We start from the raw sequence: 16,049 nt of genomic DNA on the forward strand, positions 1-16,049 counted from the left end.
AACATTTTACATAGTTCAACCTACACAAGTTAATGTGTGAATAACAAAATAGGAATTTTGAAAGAAGTATCTATAAAACTAGTTTTTAAACATTGAATGGCTATGAAGGGTCCACAAGAATAAAATAGTAATCCAAGGGGTCCATAGATAAAAAATGGTTGAGAACCCCTGCTCTAGACTGTACAAGAATTTTGCATAAGAGTCTTGTAACATTATATTGCTGTGTCACTTTTTTAGTTAAACAAATTATGCACTTATTGTATTTTCTGACATACAAGTCAAACTTTTAAAACTAAAATTTATAGCCCAAAACAGTTGGTCAGCTTATACACCAAAATGACTTGGGAGGACTAAAAATTCCATGTGAAATTTTTGGAAAGATGGTAATGATTTTTGAATGTTTATACTACTACATGTTTATAGTATATTCTACACCAAACTTGTTTGCTGGAAAATACAGTACTTGTTCTATGAAAAGAAGTCATTGAAAGCTGGTGAAGAAGGAACATAAAAAACTGTAGAGCTGGTGGATGTCTTGCAGTAGATAGTTTACATTGTGATAGATTTTAGGTTCGTATCTTGCTGAAATTTACCTTTTCTCTTCCAGTAGCAAAAAAAAAAAAAAAAAAAAAAAAAAAAAAAAAGCAAATAAACAAAACAAAAAAAAGCAAACAAATAAACAAAAATGTGAATGTGTGCTGGTATGAAAAGTTCATGAAACTTGTTATTACCTTTGTCTTTTATATAGAAAATGAATTTTTCAATTAGATTTAATGTTTATTATCAATAACTTGCAGAACATTTTAACATGGGGGTACCACATATATAGAATGGCTGAAGAAAATACCCAGGAACACATGCAGCATGAAAACTTCATAGTAAAGTAGGTTCTAGTGCACTTGATATACTAAGGCAAAAAATATTTGATTGTAAGCTATCTTTATGTTGACATAAATCATCATTACATATATTTTTATAATGATGATTATGTGTTGATGTTTATATATGTCACCAAAACCTTCTTTTCTATTACCCACCCTAAGTAGGTCAAGCTACTGAGATTTTGGTGTGTAATAATTTTGAAAACAAAACAAAATGTTGTCAATGTATCAAAGCCCAGGATTGAACCAGAAACCTTTAAAAGTTCAAGTCAATGCCCTCTCAACTGAGATATTTCAGTTACCTGCAAATGTCATCCTAATTTTAGAAATATATATGTCATTAAAATGAGAATATTTTACTAATACAAGGGATATTGTAAATAATGAACAGAGAAAAAAAAACACTTTCTAAATTAAAAAGTAGTTAAAAATAAAATAGGTTTGTTTTTGTATATTTTTCTACATTCTTTTGCATATTTTAAATCTGCCAGAATTCTGTCTATTTAGATAATTCAACAGATGTATTTTCAACCACAACTGATCTGAGGTTGTATGATAATATATCAAGCTTTATTTTGAAGTGTTGAAAGAAAAATTGAGTAGCTAAAAAAAGCAGCCAAATTTTCCCTCAGTCTTAGATAAGAAAGGATCTATTGGAAAATGTAATCTCATATTTAGAAAAAAAAAAAAAAAAAAGTAAAGGTGTATGGCTCTGTGGTTAGAACACCAGGCTCACAACCATGAGGTAGTGAGTTCAATTCCCGGACTGGGCTCTGTGTTGTGTTCTTGAGCAAGACACTTTATTTTATGTTGCTCCAGTTTACTCAGCTGTAGAAATGAGTTATGACATCACTGGTGCCAAGCTGTATTGGCCTTTGCCTTCCCCTTGGATAACAAGAGGGCTTCCTTTTTTCAGAAAGATCAGTTTAGGTGACATTGGTCTAGTGATAACTCAGTGGCAGAAGATCCTGTAAGGAAGCATGTCACATAGTAAAGCAGGAATGTTTTTAAATGTCACTTCGTGTTCAGTACCCAGTATTTGGTGCATTTGCAACATCAGTACTTAAGACATGGGGTGGTGTGAAATAGATTATGTGTTATAGAGAGAGAGAGAAAGAGAGAGTTTAATGTGCGATGGTCAGTTACTGTGACATGGATGTGGTGATAACTCAGTGAGAACAGATGGTTGGTGAAGTCATGCCACGTGTTAAACTAGGCAGAATGTTCATGTCACTTAATCACCAATGTGTTGTGTTTGGCAAAGATGTGTTAGGCTTGTTGGCTGGATTATTGAATTGCAGAAATGGAGGGCAGTAATCTCTGTGCACAGCTTGCATAGAATGACATAATCATATATACATACATATATATATAGTCATTGTTTTGATATCCACTTTTCCGAGCTTGCTTGGGTTAGATGGAATTCATCGAGGCAGATTTTCTAAAGCTGGTTGCTTTTCCCCTCAACAACCCTCATCTGTTTCCAAACAAGGAAATATTTCCCCATGGCTAGATATATTTTCATCGAGGAATGGAAATGAGCAATGTTGTTTATATGACAGTGATGCTTGTTTACAACTATTGCACGATGTCAAGACTTGGAGACAAAAATACTCTCATATATATACAACAACAGAGAGAGAGAGAGAGAGAGAATGGATTCCTTTCAGTTTCCAGCTACCAAATCCACTCACAAATCTTTTTTGTCGATCTGGTGCTATAACAGAAGGTACTTGCTCATGGTGTTATGCAGTAGAACTGAACCTCAAAGTCACCTGGTTGGGAAGAAAACTTCTTAACCACAGTCATGCTTAGACCACGTGTGTGTGTGTGTGTGTGTGTGTGTGTGTGTGTGTGTGTGTATATATATATATATATGTGTGTGTGTGTTGAGCTGGCAGAAATGTTAGCATGCTGGGCGAAATGCTTAGTGGTATTTCGTCTGTCTTTACATTCTTAGTTCAAATTCCACTGAGGTCAACTTTGCCTTTCATCCTTTCAGGGTCGCTAAATCAAGTACCAGTCGTGCACTGGGGTTGATCTAATCAACAGGCCCTCTCCCCCAAAATTTCAGGCTTTGTGCCGAGAATAGAAAAGATTAGGAATAACAGAAAACTGTCTGAAGAGCAATGTCTCTTCTAGTACATATGTTAATATAGGACATTGAAATACAATATCCTTCCCTAATATCGAAGAGGACACCATATACAAAGAATATAAACTGAAAACATTTTAATTATTTTTATTTCAACTGATTTGTGCATTGATAATTCTTGTGATTTTCTTGGAAACTAAATGAGACAGGAACATAAATAACTGAAGTTCTTTGTAAAATTTATTATGTATCTGATTTAGAAGTTTCTTTAAATATTCTTTAAAGTTAGAGCTACAGAGTGTGGAGATAATAACCTGCAGTTCCTTTGCTCTTAGCTTATTATCATTGTCTTGAAATGTAATGCCATTTTCCATTCAATTATATTGGTTATTATTAACAATTTGGATACCTTTTGTGATGTTTAGCCTTTTTACTATAAAAAGCAAATATATTCACTCAAAATTTCATGACCCTTTACTGCTGAAAACAGTTTTATATACTAATCTATCTTTTGTTGAGGTAAGTCAGGTTTCAAACAATTTTCTGTTGAGATACGTCAAATTTACTGAGGCAATGTGACTTACAGAAAATGCAACTTCTATTTTTTGGTAGATGTTTAGCATCATTATTGGAATAACCATGACATGAAATTTTGCAGGTAAAGGGTTAATTGGTATATAATGGCAACGTCTGATGTATTTTGTGAATGAGTTAATTCTAAATGTTATCAGAATCGTTAACTTCCTCACATTCTAATAGTTAATTATTACCTCACATAACTATTCTAACAGAAAGTCACATTACTGATGAAGTATCAAAATATTAGCTATAGTATCTAGATAGCTCTGTTGTTCATTTATCACACTTTGGTTGGTTTATATTCTGTGAGAATACATCAGGATTGCTCCGTTGTTAGTTTATCACACCTTGGTTCATTTGTGCTCTTTTAAAAATTCTAAATAGTCATACCATTTAACCTCACTCCAGTTAATAACTATTGATTTACTTACTCTGTTCTGAAGGATTATATGTAGTTGTATTTAATTGTGATTGATTTCTTTTTTTGTGTGCGTGTGTGTATTTGTATACTGAAAGATAATCTCATGATCCATTTCATGTCACTGAATAGATAAAAAACCCAAAACAAAACAAACTCACTAGCAACAGCACCATCACAGTACTGATGTTCTTAGATATTGTTCTCTTTGTTTTCATGAATTTGGTGTTCATTTATTTGTTTTTACATTTTAACATATATTAGACAGATATGGTGTAGCCATCTGGTTCACCAGTCCTCAGTCAAATCGTCCAACCCATGCTAGCATGGAAAGCGGACGTTAAATGATGATGATGATGATGATGATATATTACTGAAACATTGATTTGCAGCCAGATGCTCTTCTTGTTAAAGACTCTTACCTGTTTTTCAAGTAAAGGATGTCTTATTTCATATGTCTTTGAAGGCACAAAGCCAGCAGATGATTTGTTGGTCAGGATAAATGATAAAAACATGATTGCTGTAGCTTGCAACTTTCTGAGAAACACAAATGTAAACACACACACATGTATGCACACTCCCCTCCAAATCCACACATAAGGGTTTAGTTGGCCCAGGGTTAAAGTGGAAGACATTTGCTCTTGGTGCTGTGCAGTGGGACTGAACCAAAACCACATGATAGAGAATCAAATTTGTTAGCCACACATCAATGCCTGTGCTTAGTGATCCATACCTGAGTCTATTAACTGGTTATTTGATTACTGCTATCTCAAAAAGAAGCATTGTGTTCCTTGGTAGGCCTGTTGTTCTGCTTGTTTTAGTCAACATACCTGAAACATTGGTAGTACTTTATACATGAAAAGCTGGTGATGGGAAAAGTATGTTTTTATGCAGACAAATATATGTACATAAAAGTTTTATTATAATCACTGCTCCAGAGCAGTGATTCTCAACCATTTTTTGCCTATGGACTCCTTTGATTCTTAATCTACTCTACTGGACCTCCATAGCCATTCACTGTATATATATATATATATATATATATATATAAATAAAATGATCTTACTGAATTTTTATAATTAAATATTGTTAGAAACTGTATAAAAAAAATTAAAATATTTTGGGTATTGTAGAAGTAAAACCAATTGTAGATAAATTTTAATAAAATCTTATATAGACTGCCAAAGACCATATGGACCCCAGTTGAGTACTAGAGATTATCTGTAATTTTGGTTATGTAAGACCGGTGTGATTTTAGGTGAGTTGGTATTGAAAGAGTTATGAGTGACTCACAAGTCTAGTACAATAGCTATGATATAGAATGATGTTGCGTATTCTTTCATGCAATATTTTCTATTGTTCTGAGTATTGTGATAATCAGAGCATTTACCCTCCAATTTATTGAACAACCTGTTTTAGTTCATCTGGAGATCCATTTGGTAACTGTAGTGGGAGCAGTATAAACAGACTTGGTGGGCACATACTAATCTTGACTAGTTAGTATATATTATTAGTATTTGGCAGCTGAGCAAACAGATTGAGTTGAGAGAGGAAATTAGTTTTTCAGTTGTTTTATTATGTATGTTTTCTTAAATATATTTTGTGGGTGAATGAGTGTATAATGTTAAAGATGTAGTATTCGGGTGTATACATCAAGTGGCTTGTAAGTTTGTAAGTCAATCTATTAAAACGTGATGTACAGGTTTGAACAAACTGAAACCATGAATTTTCACCTCTTGTATGTCCAGGTGACTCTTGAATTTAAGTATTTTGTTTTGGAGATGTTCTATGGGTATGTATCGCTCCTTATTAGTAAAAGACTGTTTTAAATGGTTAGTCCTATGCTGAAATTTGTGGCAGTGTTTAGGACATGACGCAAAAATCTAGCAAAGTTCATAAAACACTTGACGTAATTGTTTGAGAATCTATTTTGTGTTGTGTGTTAAAAGTTTTTGTTTATCTTTGTTGGTTATAACTTCTGTGTTTTTATTGGTATGCATGTGTGTGTGTACAAGTTGATGACATTAAGTGGGCTATGCAATATGAAGTGTACTTTTTAACTTTTCCTACGAGTAGTGTTAACAGTGGAATTTTGTAGTAGTTCCTCAATTCTCTCATGATTGTAGATTTTTAACTTATCCAGATATTGTTGCTGTTGACAGTATTGTTGCAATCTTTAGTTTAATGTGGGAGGATATGATTATGATATGAGTTTCGGATGGATTGTGTGATTGTAGATAAAAAAAGCTATGATATCATAGATCCTTTATAGGATTCTATTTATGAAACTGGATCTGGAGCAATTTGTTTAATAATAAACAACATTGTCTTGCTCGAATATTTCTTGAAAGCTTTACTGGTGTCAATTGTGCTGAGAATATTATTGTTTGCTTGCAGTAGTTCAGTCCTTGTTGAAAATATCTAATAGTTGGTGTTAATTAAAAAGCAGTGTAATGGATGAGTGTAAATGGTCGATGTCATTCTTTAGTTTGTCAAGGCCATGCTGGAGTGCCATTGAGTGGTTCTGGGTAGCAAAAAGACTGTGTAGGTTGGTTGTGTAGAGGGTAAGTTTTTGGAAATGCTATCATGTGCAAGAGGTCAATGTAACAGTGACTTAATGGGAGCTTTATTTTATTAGCTCTTTGGCAGTATTAGTAGTAGTTTAAATAAAACATATAAGTAATTAAATATATCAGTTGGTATGAGTAGCACTTAATATGTATTAGTACTGTGAGTCTAAAGTTCTAAAGTACCACATTGCTGTTGGTTAGCCTTGGGTCAATACTGATGGAGTAAATCATATTGGCAGTTGGTTGGACAACAAAGGACACCTCAGTTGTTCCAGTACTCCAAATATATTTTCTCTTCACATAGTTATTGATCTCATTGCACATATATGCAGTAGTTGCACATATTGATATGCAGTAGTCTATCACAAGGGATGCATTGTTACAGACTGCAGGCTGTTTCTGTATGCCTGCAGGTTCTTGTGGTGGCTGCGGTGGAGGCAGTTGAAGTGAACTTGATCAAAGTGTAAGTTATTGTTCTCTGCACTTGTCATGGGTGGTGTACATCCCAAAACAGTTTTTGAGACTAATGGTGGTGTTGATGATGATGCTTTTATGTATGTATGTATGTGTGTGTGTCTTTTATGTTAGTCTGAACTAAGTGAGAAAGTTAGTGTTCATAGGATGTAATTATAATTGTGTTCTGGCATGTTATAGATGTTTATGGGTTTATACAGTGAGGGTTGGCACTGGTTGTAGAAAGAAATTGTGCTTCTTTTGTCCAAGTGGTCTGTGTTATTGTATTTCTGTATTGTTATTTAGCCTTAGTGGAAGTGCAATGGCCCAGTGGTTAAGGCAGCGGGCTCACGGTCATAGGATCGCGGTTTCGATTCCCAGACCAGGCGTTGTGAGTGTTTATTGAGCGAAAACACCTAAAAGCTCCACGAGGCTCCGGCAGGGGATGGTGGCGAACCCTGCTGTACTCTTCTTTTACCACAACTTTCTCTCACTCTTACTTCCTGTTTCTGTTGTGCCTGTAATTCAAAGGGTCAGCCTTGTCACACTCTGTGTCACGCTGAATATCCCCGAGAACTACGTTAAGGGTACACGTGCCTGTGGAGTGCTCAGCCACTTGCACGTTAATTTCACGAACAGGCTGTTCCGTTGATCGGATCAACTGGAACCCTTGACATCGTAAGCGATGGAGTGCCAACAACATTTAGCCTTAGGTCAACTATGATTGAACAAACCTATGATCAAAGGTGTTCTATTGGTGACATTGCTATCTTATTTTTGCAAATATAATGCATCAAGGACTACATTATTCAATATATGTTTTGATCAGCTCACACCCTAAGCATGTGTGAGAGTACTATTTTGTGTTTGCTGTAGAGAGATTGGAGACTTAGTTAAAATTATAATAATTCGTGATGGACCAATAAATTTTTTATGCTAGTGTTGATCATTTGTGTTGGTTAAATGCTGTATCTATGAGTTTCCAATGTGTCTTTTTCCTTCACAATATCTTGTAACATGAATACTGAAAGTTGTAAATCTGTTGTATAATTCCTAGTAGTTTCACCTTGTATATGTGGTATGTTTATATTGTTGCTCTTGTGTAACCTTCATGTCAGCCTTAACTGAGCAGACCAATGATAAGAGGCATTCCAGGCATGACATCGCACATTTTTAAGAGTATCTAAGACTACATTATCTAATGTCTTTTACTTTTGAGACAGCAGTGTGTGGTTTGAGTGAGATTTAGTTTGTATTTCTAGCATGTTGAGTATCTGCATGAATGCTCCTTTACTGAGTTATTGTTGGTGAGTGTTATGGTTGGTAGTATCTGATATGTTTTGGTTTTACTGGTAAGAAGAGAAATGATAGGTATGGTTGGTGCTATATTTTCTAGGTTATAGGACATATAAACATTTTTCAGACTGATATAAACACAGACATAACACATGCAGACACATATCTATATCTACTTGCCTTTTCACATTCACATGCACAAACTTACACACTCACACACATTTGCTGATGGTTTCACAGTTTCTGTTTGCTAAATTCCATTTGCAAGGTTATGGGTCAATCCAGAACTATAGTAGAAAGTACTTGCCCAAAGTACTGTGCAGGGAGATCAAATAATGGGCCTCAGGGTTGTGAAGTAAACTTCTTGACTGCACAGTCATCCATGCACCTATATATCCAATATGTTTCATATTGCTGATTTTTATTCCAAATTCTTGCAGTTCTAGTGTGTCATGTTTTGTTAGTGCTTGAGTGCCACTTGTGAGATGGATATATTAGATGTATGAATTCAGGTTTGTTATAAAGCTACCACCATAGTTTGGTCAGCCTTATGTTATCAGGATGTAATTAAGAATTTGAAAGGTTTTGCATTAGAGTTACAGCATTGTTTCTTGTATTATTGGAATGTTTGAAGACTACAAGTGTTTATAATTTTTTGTTATCTTTATGTGGTTGCTCTTAATTTTAAATGTGATGTCCTCAGGCTTTGGTATGCTGGTGGTTCTTGTTGCTTTCATAGCATTGTGTGATGCAAGTTTGTTGTTGGTGTTGACTTACATAGGGAGATAATGGCAGTATATCTAGTTTTCTGTGTTGGTTATACTGAAGTTCCCTAACTTTGTCATGTGTAGAGTCAATAAATCTGAATTTTTCCCACACCGTGTTAATCTGCATATTAGTGTGCATTTTTTTAGTGATGTTTTTTTTTTCATTCTCCCATTTGTCAGTGTCCTAGTTGTTTCTTATTTAAAGTTCTTGCTCATCTAAACATTTCAGAGGACCATGTCTAGCTTGCACATCTCAGTTTTGGCATGGTTTCCCTCTTTGGATGCCCTTACAAATGCCAATTGCTTTACAGATTATAACGGGTGAACTTTATCATAGCACCAGAACCAGTAAGGTTGTCTGCCCTTGGCAAGACTTAAGAGTTCTGTTGACCCTGTGGTGTCTTTGCTTAACTCACTAATCATTTTACAGAATGTGGCACCAGCACTAGTGAAGTTGCTTTGTAACTTGCAAGGCAAGAGAGAGAATGATGATAGAAGCCGAGTTTAGGGTGAGATGGCGAAAGAAGCAAAAGTATGATGGGAGGAACAAATTTATTGGTGTGTGAAGGTGGTGGAGGAGGGAGAAACAGAAGGGATAATACTAGGGCGGTAACGTAAGGGAAACATTGTATCTAAGTAAATATTATCTGATGTGTTTTTTTCATCTTTAAGATGGTAGTGTGATTTTTTAGGGAGGTTTGGCTGCTACTTCCAGCAGGCTGAGTGGCCATATAGCTTCTTTCATTTACTCATAGTATGTTATTGATTGTGGTAGTTAAATGTAAATAATGTTCTTCGTGATGTTGGCTGGGATTTTGTTTGGAGCCAGTTTTGTAGGTGAATGATATAGAGTTGAAATGGTTGTGCAGCTGTGTGTGGAAAATGCTGAGACGATATGTGTAACGTGTCAGAGCTTTTGTACTTTTTGATTTTATCAGTTTGCTTGTGTTTCTTAAAATGGAGGGTATTAAGTTATGGTCTGGAAGAAAAACACATGATGTTTCTAGTGTTTAAATAATTCCACTAAAACATTTTGTAGTCTGTAGTGGCAAAGTCCTCAGCATTTTTTTTTCTCTTTAAATATGTACTATTTCTTGATGAATGTGTATACTATTCAATGTAGTGATATTACTATTAGTGTTGCTAAATGTTTTGCTATAATGACTATGAAGGGTTGTCAGTTCTCTTTTTGATTTATTGTCTATTTTGAAAACAGTGTCAGGTGATGCAATAGCAAAGAAAGCTTTCTCCAATTTCATTTGTCTCTTCTCAGCTTCCAAAGTTGTCAAAGACACTTGATGCAAATTAGATGAAAAGATAAATCTTTTGGCTGTGCTGAGCTGCTCTGTGGGTGGTGTTGGGTCACAGAGGGAGAGACTTAACATTGGCATCTTTCTATTTCCTTTCTTTCTCTTTCTTTTATACCATCTCTTTATGTCTGCTTACTTTCCTTTGTTTTACCTCTCTTGTTTCTGTTATTTTATTGTACTGTTTTTTTCTTTCCTGGCTTTCTATTTCCTCATTTTTTTTTCATTTTTCTTTGTTTCACTTTGTCTACGTCTATTTTCCTTTATATTTTCCTTCTCTATCTCTTTCATACTTTCCCTGATGAATTCCTGATAACCCAGCCAATCACCTTTAACATTTGTACCATTCTACCCTTCATTGCATTTAACTTGATCTATTTGTCAGTTTTAGTTTTTTCTTTTTTTTTTACCATTTAATCAAAAAGGGAAGAGCAGTGCTCATGATTCTTTGCAGGGCTTCTGCGAGTGATGGGAGGAAGAGAGAAATGCTTTTACTATATATTCGATGGTTTCTACTCGATGCCCTTCGTAGCACCAACGACTTTACAAAGTGTACTGGGTGCATTTTATCATGACACTAGAGAGGTGGTCATCTTCAACAGGATTTAAATGACGCACACAAGTTTCTGGTTCCTTCATTGTTTGCTAACCACTTTACAGAGTATACTGGGTGCACCACCCATGACTTGCCTTGTACACTGTTTATTGTTAAACCTGTTCTGGGTAACATGACCAATGGAGTGTGAATGAAGTGTGACTATTAAGTGGTGAAACAGTGATCGAGGTGACAACAATATGAAATAGGAAAATGTTATGGCAGTGGGAGGGTTTAATGAGAGAGAGAGAGAGAGAGAGAGAGAGAGTAATAGGAGAAAAACACTAATGCTTCATGTTTGTTGGTAAGAGTGTAAAGAATATTAAAATTGAGTGACCTAGACGTAAATGATAAATGTGTTATATGAAAATAATAGCAGAGATACCATCTACATCTGTTGGCTGGTTGGGCTTTAGGGAGGGACAGACTTAGCAAATTTGGTTGCAGAAATGAAAGGTTGAAATTAGTTATGCAGAAGAGTGGCTACACCAAATTTATTTGTGTTATAAATGAAATAAAAAAGCATGTTGCAAACTTGTTGGTGTTAGGAATAGAGAATTAGCTAACAGTCATCTGAATTGAACAAGGAAGGAAAGGAAGATAAATGGAGAGTTGGTGCAGGTGATTTTGGCAAGGAACTAGAATACATAGCTTTCAGTTGGGAAAGGAAGAATTGTTTTTGCTGTACTGTGAATGAAAGCATCTTTTGTTTTCTTAATTTCAAGAGAAGCTTAAAGAAGCCATGCTCTCCTTCTAATATTTAGCTCTCTTTTTATATATTTTTTTTTTACACAATTCATTTTTTCCTCAACATACTTCTCTTGTTATTGCTATAACTTGTCTTCCTTTCTCTGCCTCTCTCTCCCCACTACACATATTCATAGCTCTTATCTAGTCATCTTGTATTTGTTATTTCCATTTTACTTTTACTCTCATTCAAGCCATTGCTGTCTTGTTTCTGTATAGCTCTTCTCTTTCTGTCTCCACCACTACAGTACATTAACAACTCCTTTCACAATAACTATTGCAACAGTACCATCACCACCACAATTGTAATGTCACCACCACATCAACAATACAGTACCACTTCCACCACCACCACCACCACCACCACCACCACTATGAGAATAATACCTCCACTATAACTAGAATACTGGCCCTATTACAACTATCTCCACTACTCTTACTGCTGAGAAAATTTAATAGTTTGTACTCAGCTGTGTTTATTGAAGACAGCTATTTAGAATGAGGGAGGATATTCATCTGGTTGTTATTTTTATTTGTTATTACTGCATGTGTTGTTGTTGTTGTTCTTGTTACTAAAAATACGCTTTGAGGTTTCAACTAACTTTTCAAATTCTTTTGCTTTAAACCATATGGAACATTTACATTCTATTCTTCCCTGGCAGTCTGGTTATCAGTGTTTTGAGTCAATTGTGGGAAGAAACATTTCATCACATACCCACCACTCCAGATTAGATTGAGAAAAGAATAGAAAACGAAGCTGTAGTGCAAGAAGTCCTCTTATTGACCCATTGAGTTTGTGACCTAGTTTCCATTATTTATAGTAATTCACTTTACTAAAAATGCCAACATCAAAAGTAGTAAACCAAAAGAAGTTGTTTTTTTTTTCCGTGTTTTCCCTTGTACCTATGAATGAAAATAATTATTAGGGCATGCATCGCTATGTGGCTAACAAGTTTGCTGTGTAACCATGTGGGAAAACCACATGGTTGCTTATTTTTTCCCCTAACTCATTCAATCTGTATCTTCATTGATTGGACATATGAAATAATCCCTGAACTATGAAGTAGAATTGATAATGTTCTGTAAATTTAAGCTAGATTTTTAATTAAAACTAGCTATAACCTTTTAGCATTTAAACTGGCCATATCTGGCCCAAATATTACATCTATTTTATGTTCAAAGTAGCCAGATCCAGCTTCACACACTTATCCTGTTGTTGTTGGCACTCCGTCGCTTGCGACATCGAGGGTTCCAATTGATCCGATCAACGGAACAGCCTGCTCGTGAAATTAACATGCAAGTGGATGAGCACTCCACAGACACGTGTACCCTTAACGTAGTTCTCGGGGATATTCAGCGTGACACAGTGTGACAAGGCTGACTCTTTGAATTACAGGCACAACAGAAACAGGAAGTAAGAGTGAGAGAAAGTTGTGGTGGAAGAGTACAGCAGGGTTCACCACCATCCCCTGCCGGAGCCTCATGGAGCTTTTAGGTGTTTTCGCTCAATAAACACTCACAACGCCTGGTCTGGGAATCGAAACTGCGATCCTATGACCGCGAGTCCGCTGCCCTAACCACTGGACCATTGCGCCTCCACTTATCCTGTAATATATTCTAAAAATAAACAATCATATCATCAATATCTTGAAGCTATGAGATAATGCATAATTAATTCAAAACATTGTGAATAAGTAAGTATCATACTTAACAGTAATCTGAATGCTAAAGAGTTAAACAAGTCTTCTATGCAGGTTGTTTAGCAAAATATTGTAGAATAATCTTTCTTGGTCTCAAGAGACTATCAGCCAATATATTTTAATTTAGTGAATGACAGGATAGAATGTCCATTCCTATTGAATACTAACCAATAAATGTGTCTATGTATGTGTATATGAGAGTACTTGTCTGTGGGTGTGGGTTTGACCCCTGCTTTATATTGCACTGTTGTTACCCAATCTTATGATTTGGAAGTAAGGTTTATCTCAGATGGGCTTTCTCAGTAGAGTTGTGTTGGTGGTGACTTTCTTTTTATTTTGTAATAGCAAGACCTATCTATCAATCTTTAAGACGAAGAAGTAAGGCACCTTTTTTCTATTAGTCTAGGTATTCACTTTAAGCATGTGACAATACACTTTTTGTTATTAAACCTCAAATAAAGGGGTAAAAAAATGTTTTAATATTTACATGTACAGTGTGTTTCAATTTGTTTCATCCCTGATCATCATTAAGTGATTTATTCATGGATATATATATATATATATATATATATATATATATATATTTACAGTAAGCAAAAGATGAAGACAGGTGTAGGAACAACAAGCAGGTGTATTAGTTTAACAGTTGTGAAGAATGGAAAAGTCTTTTACGTTTTGAGCCTATACTCTTCAACAGAAAGGGTTATATATATATATATATATATATATATATACACACATACACTACTGGCACTCCATTGGTTACAATGAGTATTCCAGTTGATCCGATCAACAGAACAGTCTGCTCGTAAAATTAACGTGCATGTGTCTGAGCATTCCACAGATGCATGTACCCTTAATGTAGATGTGGTAAAAAAAGCGGGGAGAATGGTGTAATCAGTAAATAAATTGGAAGAAGGTTATTCCTGGTAAAAGGAAAAAAATGTTGAACACAAGACATATTAACCAACTTAAGAAAAGATTCATGGAAAAAGTTACGAGAAATGAAATCCCCATGGAAGTATTGTACGATATGTTTGAGATATCAACACCCAAACAATTTGAACTACACATTTCTAGCACCAGAAAAAAGAAAAGAATGGAAACATTGGAATTGAACCCTAAGCATAAGAGATATTAAGACACGGAGCAGAGTTCAATTCTAAAAAGGAGAGAAGATTGGGGAGACTGATTCTAAAAAGGGAAGATGTTGTGAAAGGATTCCGACCACTCACCAAGTGACTAAAAGGTGGACTGACTCATTATTATAAAATAAAGAACTGTGAGGGATTGGCAGTTTGGGTTGGTAAGCAGTTCACTGTAAACCATTGATAGAGAGCATTATGGCTTGTGTAATATTAGTAGTGCATCATGTATATACTTTCTTTCCCCTTGCTTTGTTATATTATATATCCAATACAAGGATACAAAATTTATAATTTTTTTTTCTTTCCTATGCTATTTGCAACTGTTTGTCCTCAATAAATAACTTTTCTTGTTTTGCAGCCATCCGTTCAAATAGTCAATTTTAAACTTTCCACATCCAAACACAAAGAAGTTGGAGATTGTTGTTTAGCAAAATGGAAAGATGATGCATCACTCATTGCTGTCACGGTGAGTTATATTTCACTTGTTGTTGTTCATGTTTCATCTGGTAGTGTTAGATGTAGCCATTGCATTTCTGTTTGGTTTACTGTTTTAAAATTTAGATTTTGTAATACTCATCCACAATGTTGATTCACTTGCTCTTTAAAATCAGATTTAGCTTCTAGATTAACTAGTGAAGAGTCTGGTATCAAAAAGTTCCTCTCTGATACCGAGAGATTTGGCCACTGTATTAACATATTGCATATTTGAAACAAATGTTTTCTCTGCTTGTTATGTCAAAGCACTTGATACTAAAGATCCTTCTCTTTTTTAGCTTGTAATTTATCAATTGTCTTTACTACTGTAGTATTTTTTCTGTTTTCAAATACCAATATGCTATCACATAGTTAGATATTACCATTGTGTACTTCATAATGTCATTTGTACTAGTGCTTTTCAGATTACCTATTTAATACTGAAGCTGATGGTTGATCAATGTTTATCAGTATTATACTTTCAACTAAATATATACATATGTATAAAATATATATCTATATCTATCTATCTATCTATCTATCTATCTATTTAGCTATCTATCTATCTATCTATCTATCTATCTATATATATATATATATATATATATATATATATATATATAGTAAACTAGTGCTTAATGTAGGGTGTGGTTTCAATTATATGATTGAGTAACTTCAATCAAAAGTTTGTTCTTTAAATGTTTGACAGTGATCCATTCAGCTCATTAAATATTATTTTACTCTGTCACATTATGGTTAAGTGTAGTTTTGCAGTCAAGGCTAGTCATGCCAAGGATTGGTTATAGGTCAGAGATCTTTGTGCTATTGGGAAAGATAGTAATGGCTCTTTCTGTTCCATTGTACCGGTAAATTTCCTTCTCAATTATTTTTCATCACATACCTCTAAACTACTTTCTAAAGCTGTTCTATTTTTACAATAATTACTATTTAATCCTATTATATTTGTTTTCTCAGTTTCCTTTCTTGTGATTATCATAACATCATATTTAAAAAGCAAC

The 16,049-nt window shown here is 34.6% G+C and overlaps 1 protein-coding gene across 2 annotated transcripts in view; it reads left to right on the forward strand.

Moving 5' to 3' along the window:
• LOC106874539 (guanine nucleotide exchange factor subunit RIC1) overlaps nt 1-16,049 on the forward strand; it is a 247,478-nt gene that overhangs the window by 24,584 nt on the left and 206,845 nt on the right. For both annotated transcript variants that reach the window (XM_014922306.3, XM_014922307.3), the window contains exon 2: nt 14,915-15,022. In XM_014922306.3, coding sequence (XP_014777792.1) covers nt 14,915-15,022 — 108 coding nt within the window. The remainder of the gene's footprint in view (nt 1-14,914; nt 15,023-16,049) is intronic.

This window comes from Octopus bimaculoides, chromosome 10 (genome assembly GCF_046866305.1).
Source record: "Octopus bimaculoides isolate indiv1 chromosome 10, ASM4686630v1, whole genome shotgun sequence".
Taxonomy (NCBI): domain Eukaryota; kingdom Metazoa; phylum Mollusca; class Cephalopoda; order Octopoda; family Octopodidae; genus Octopus; species Octopus bimaculoides.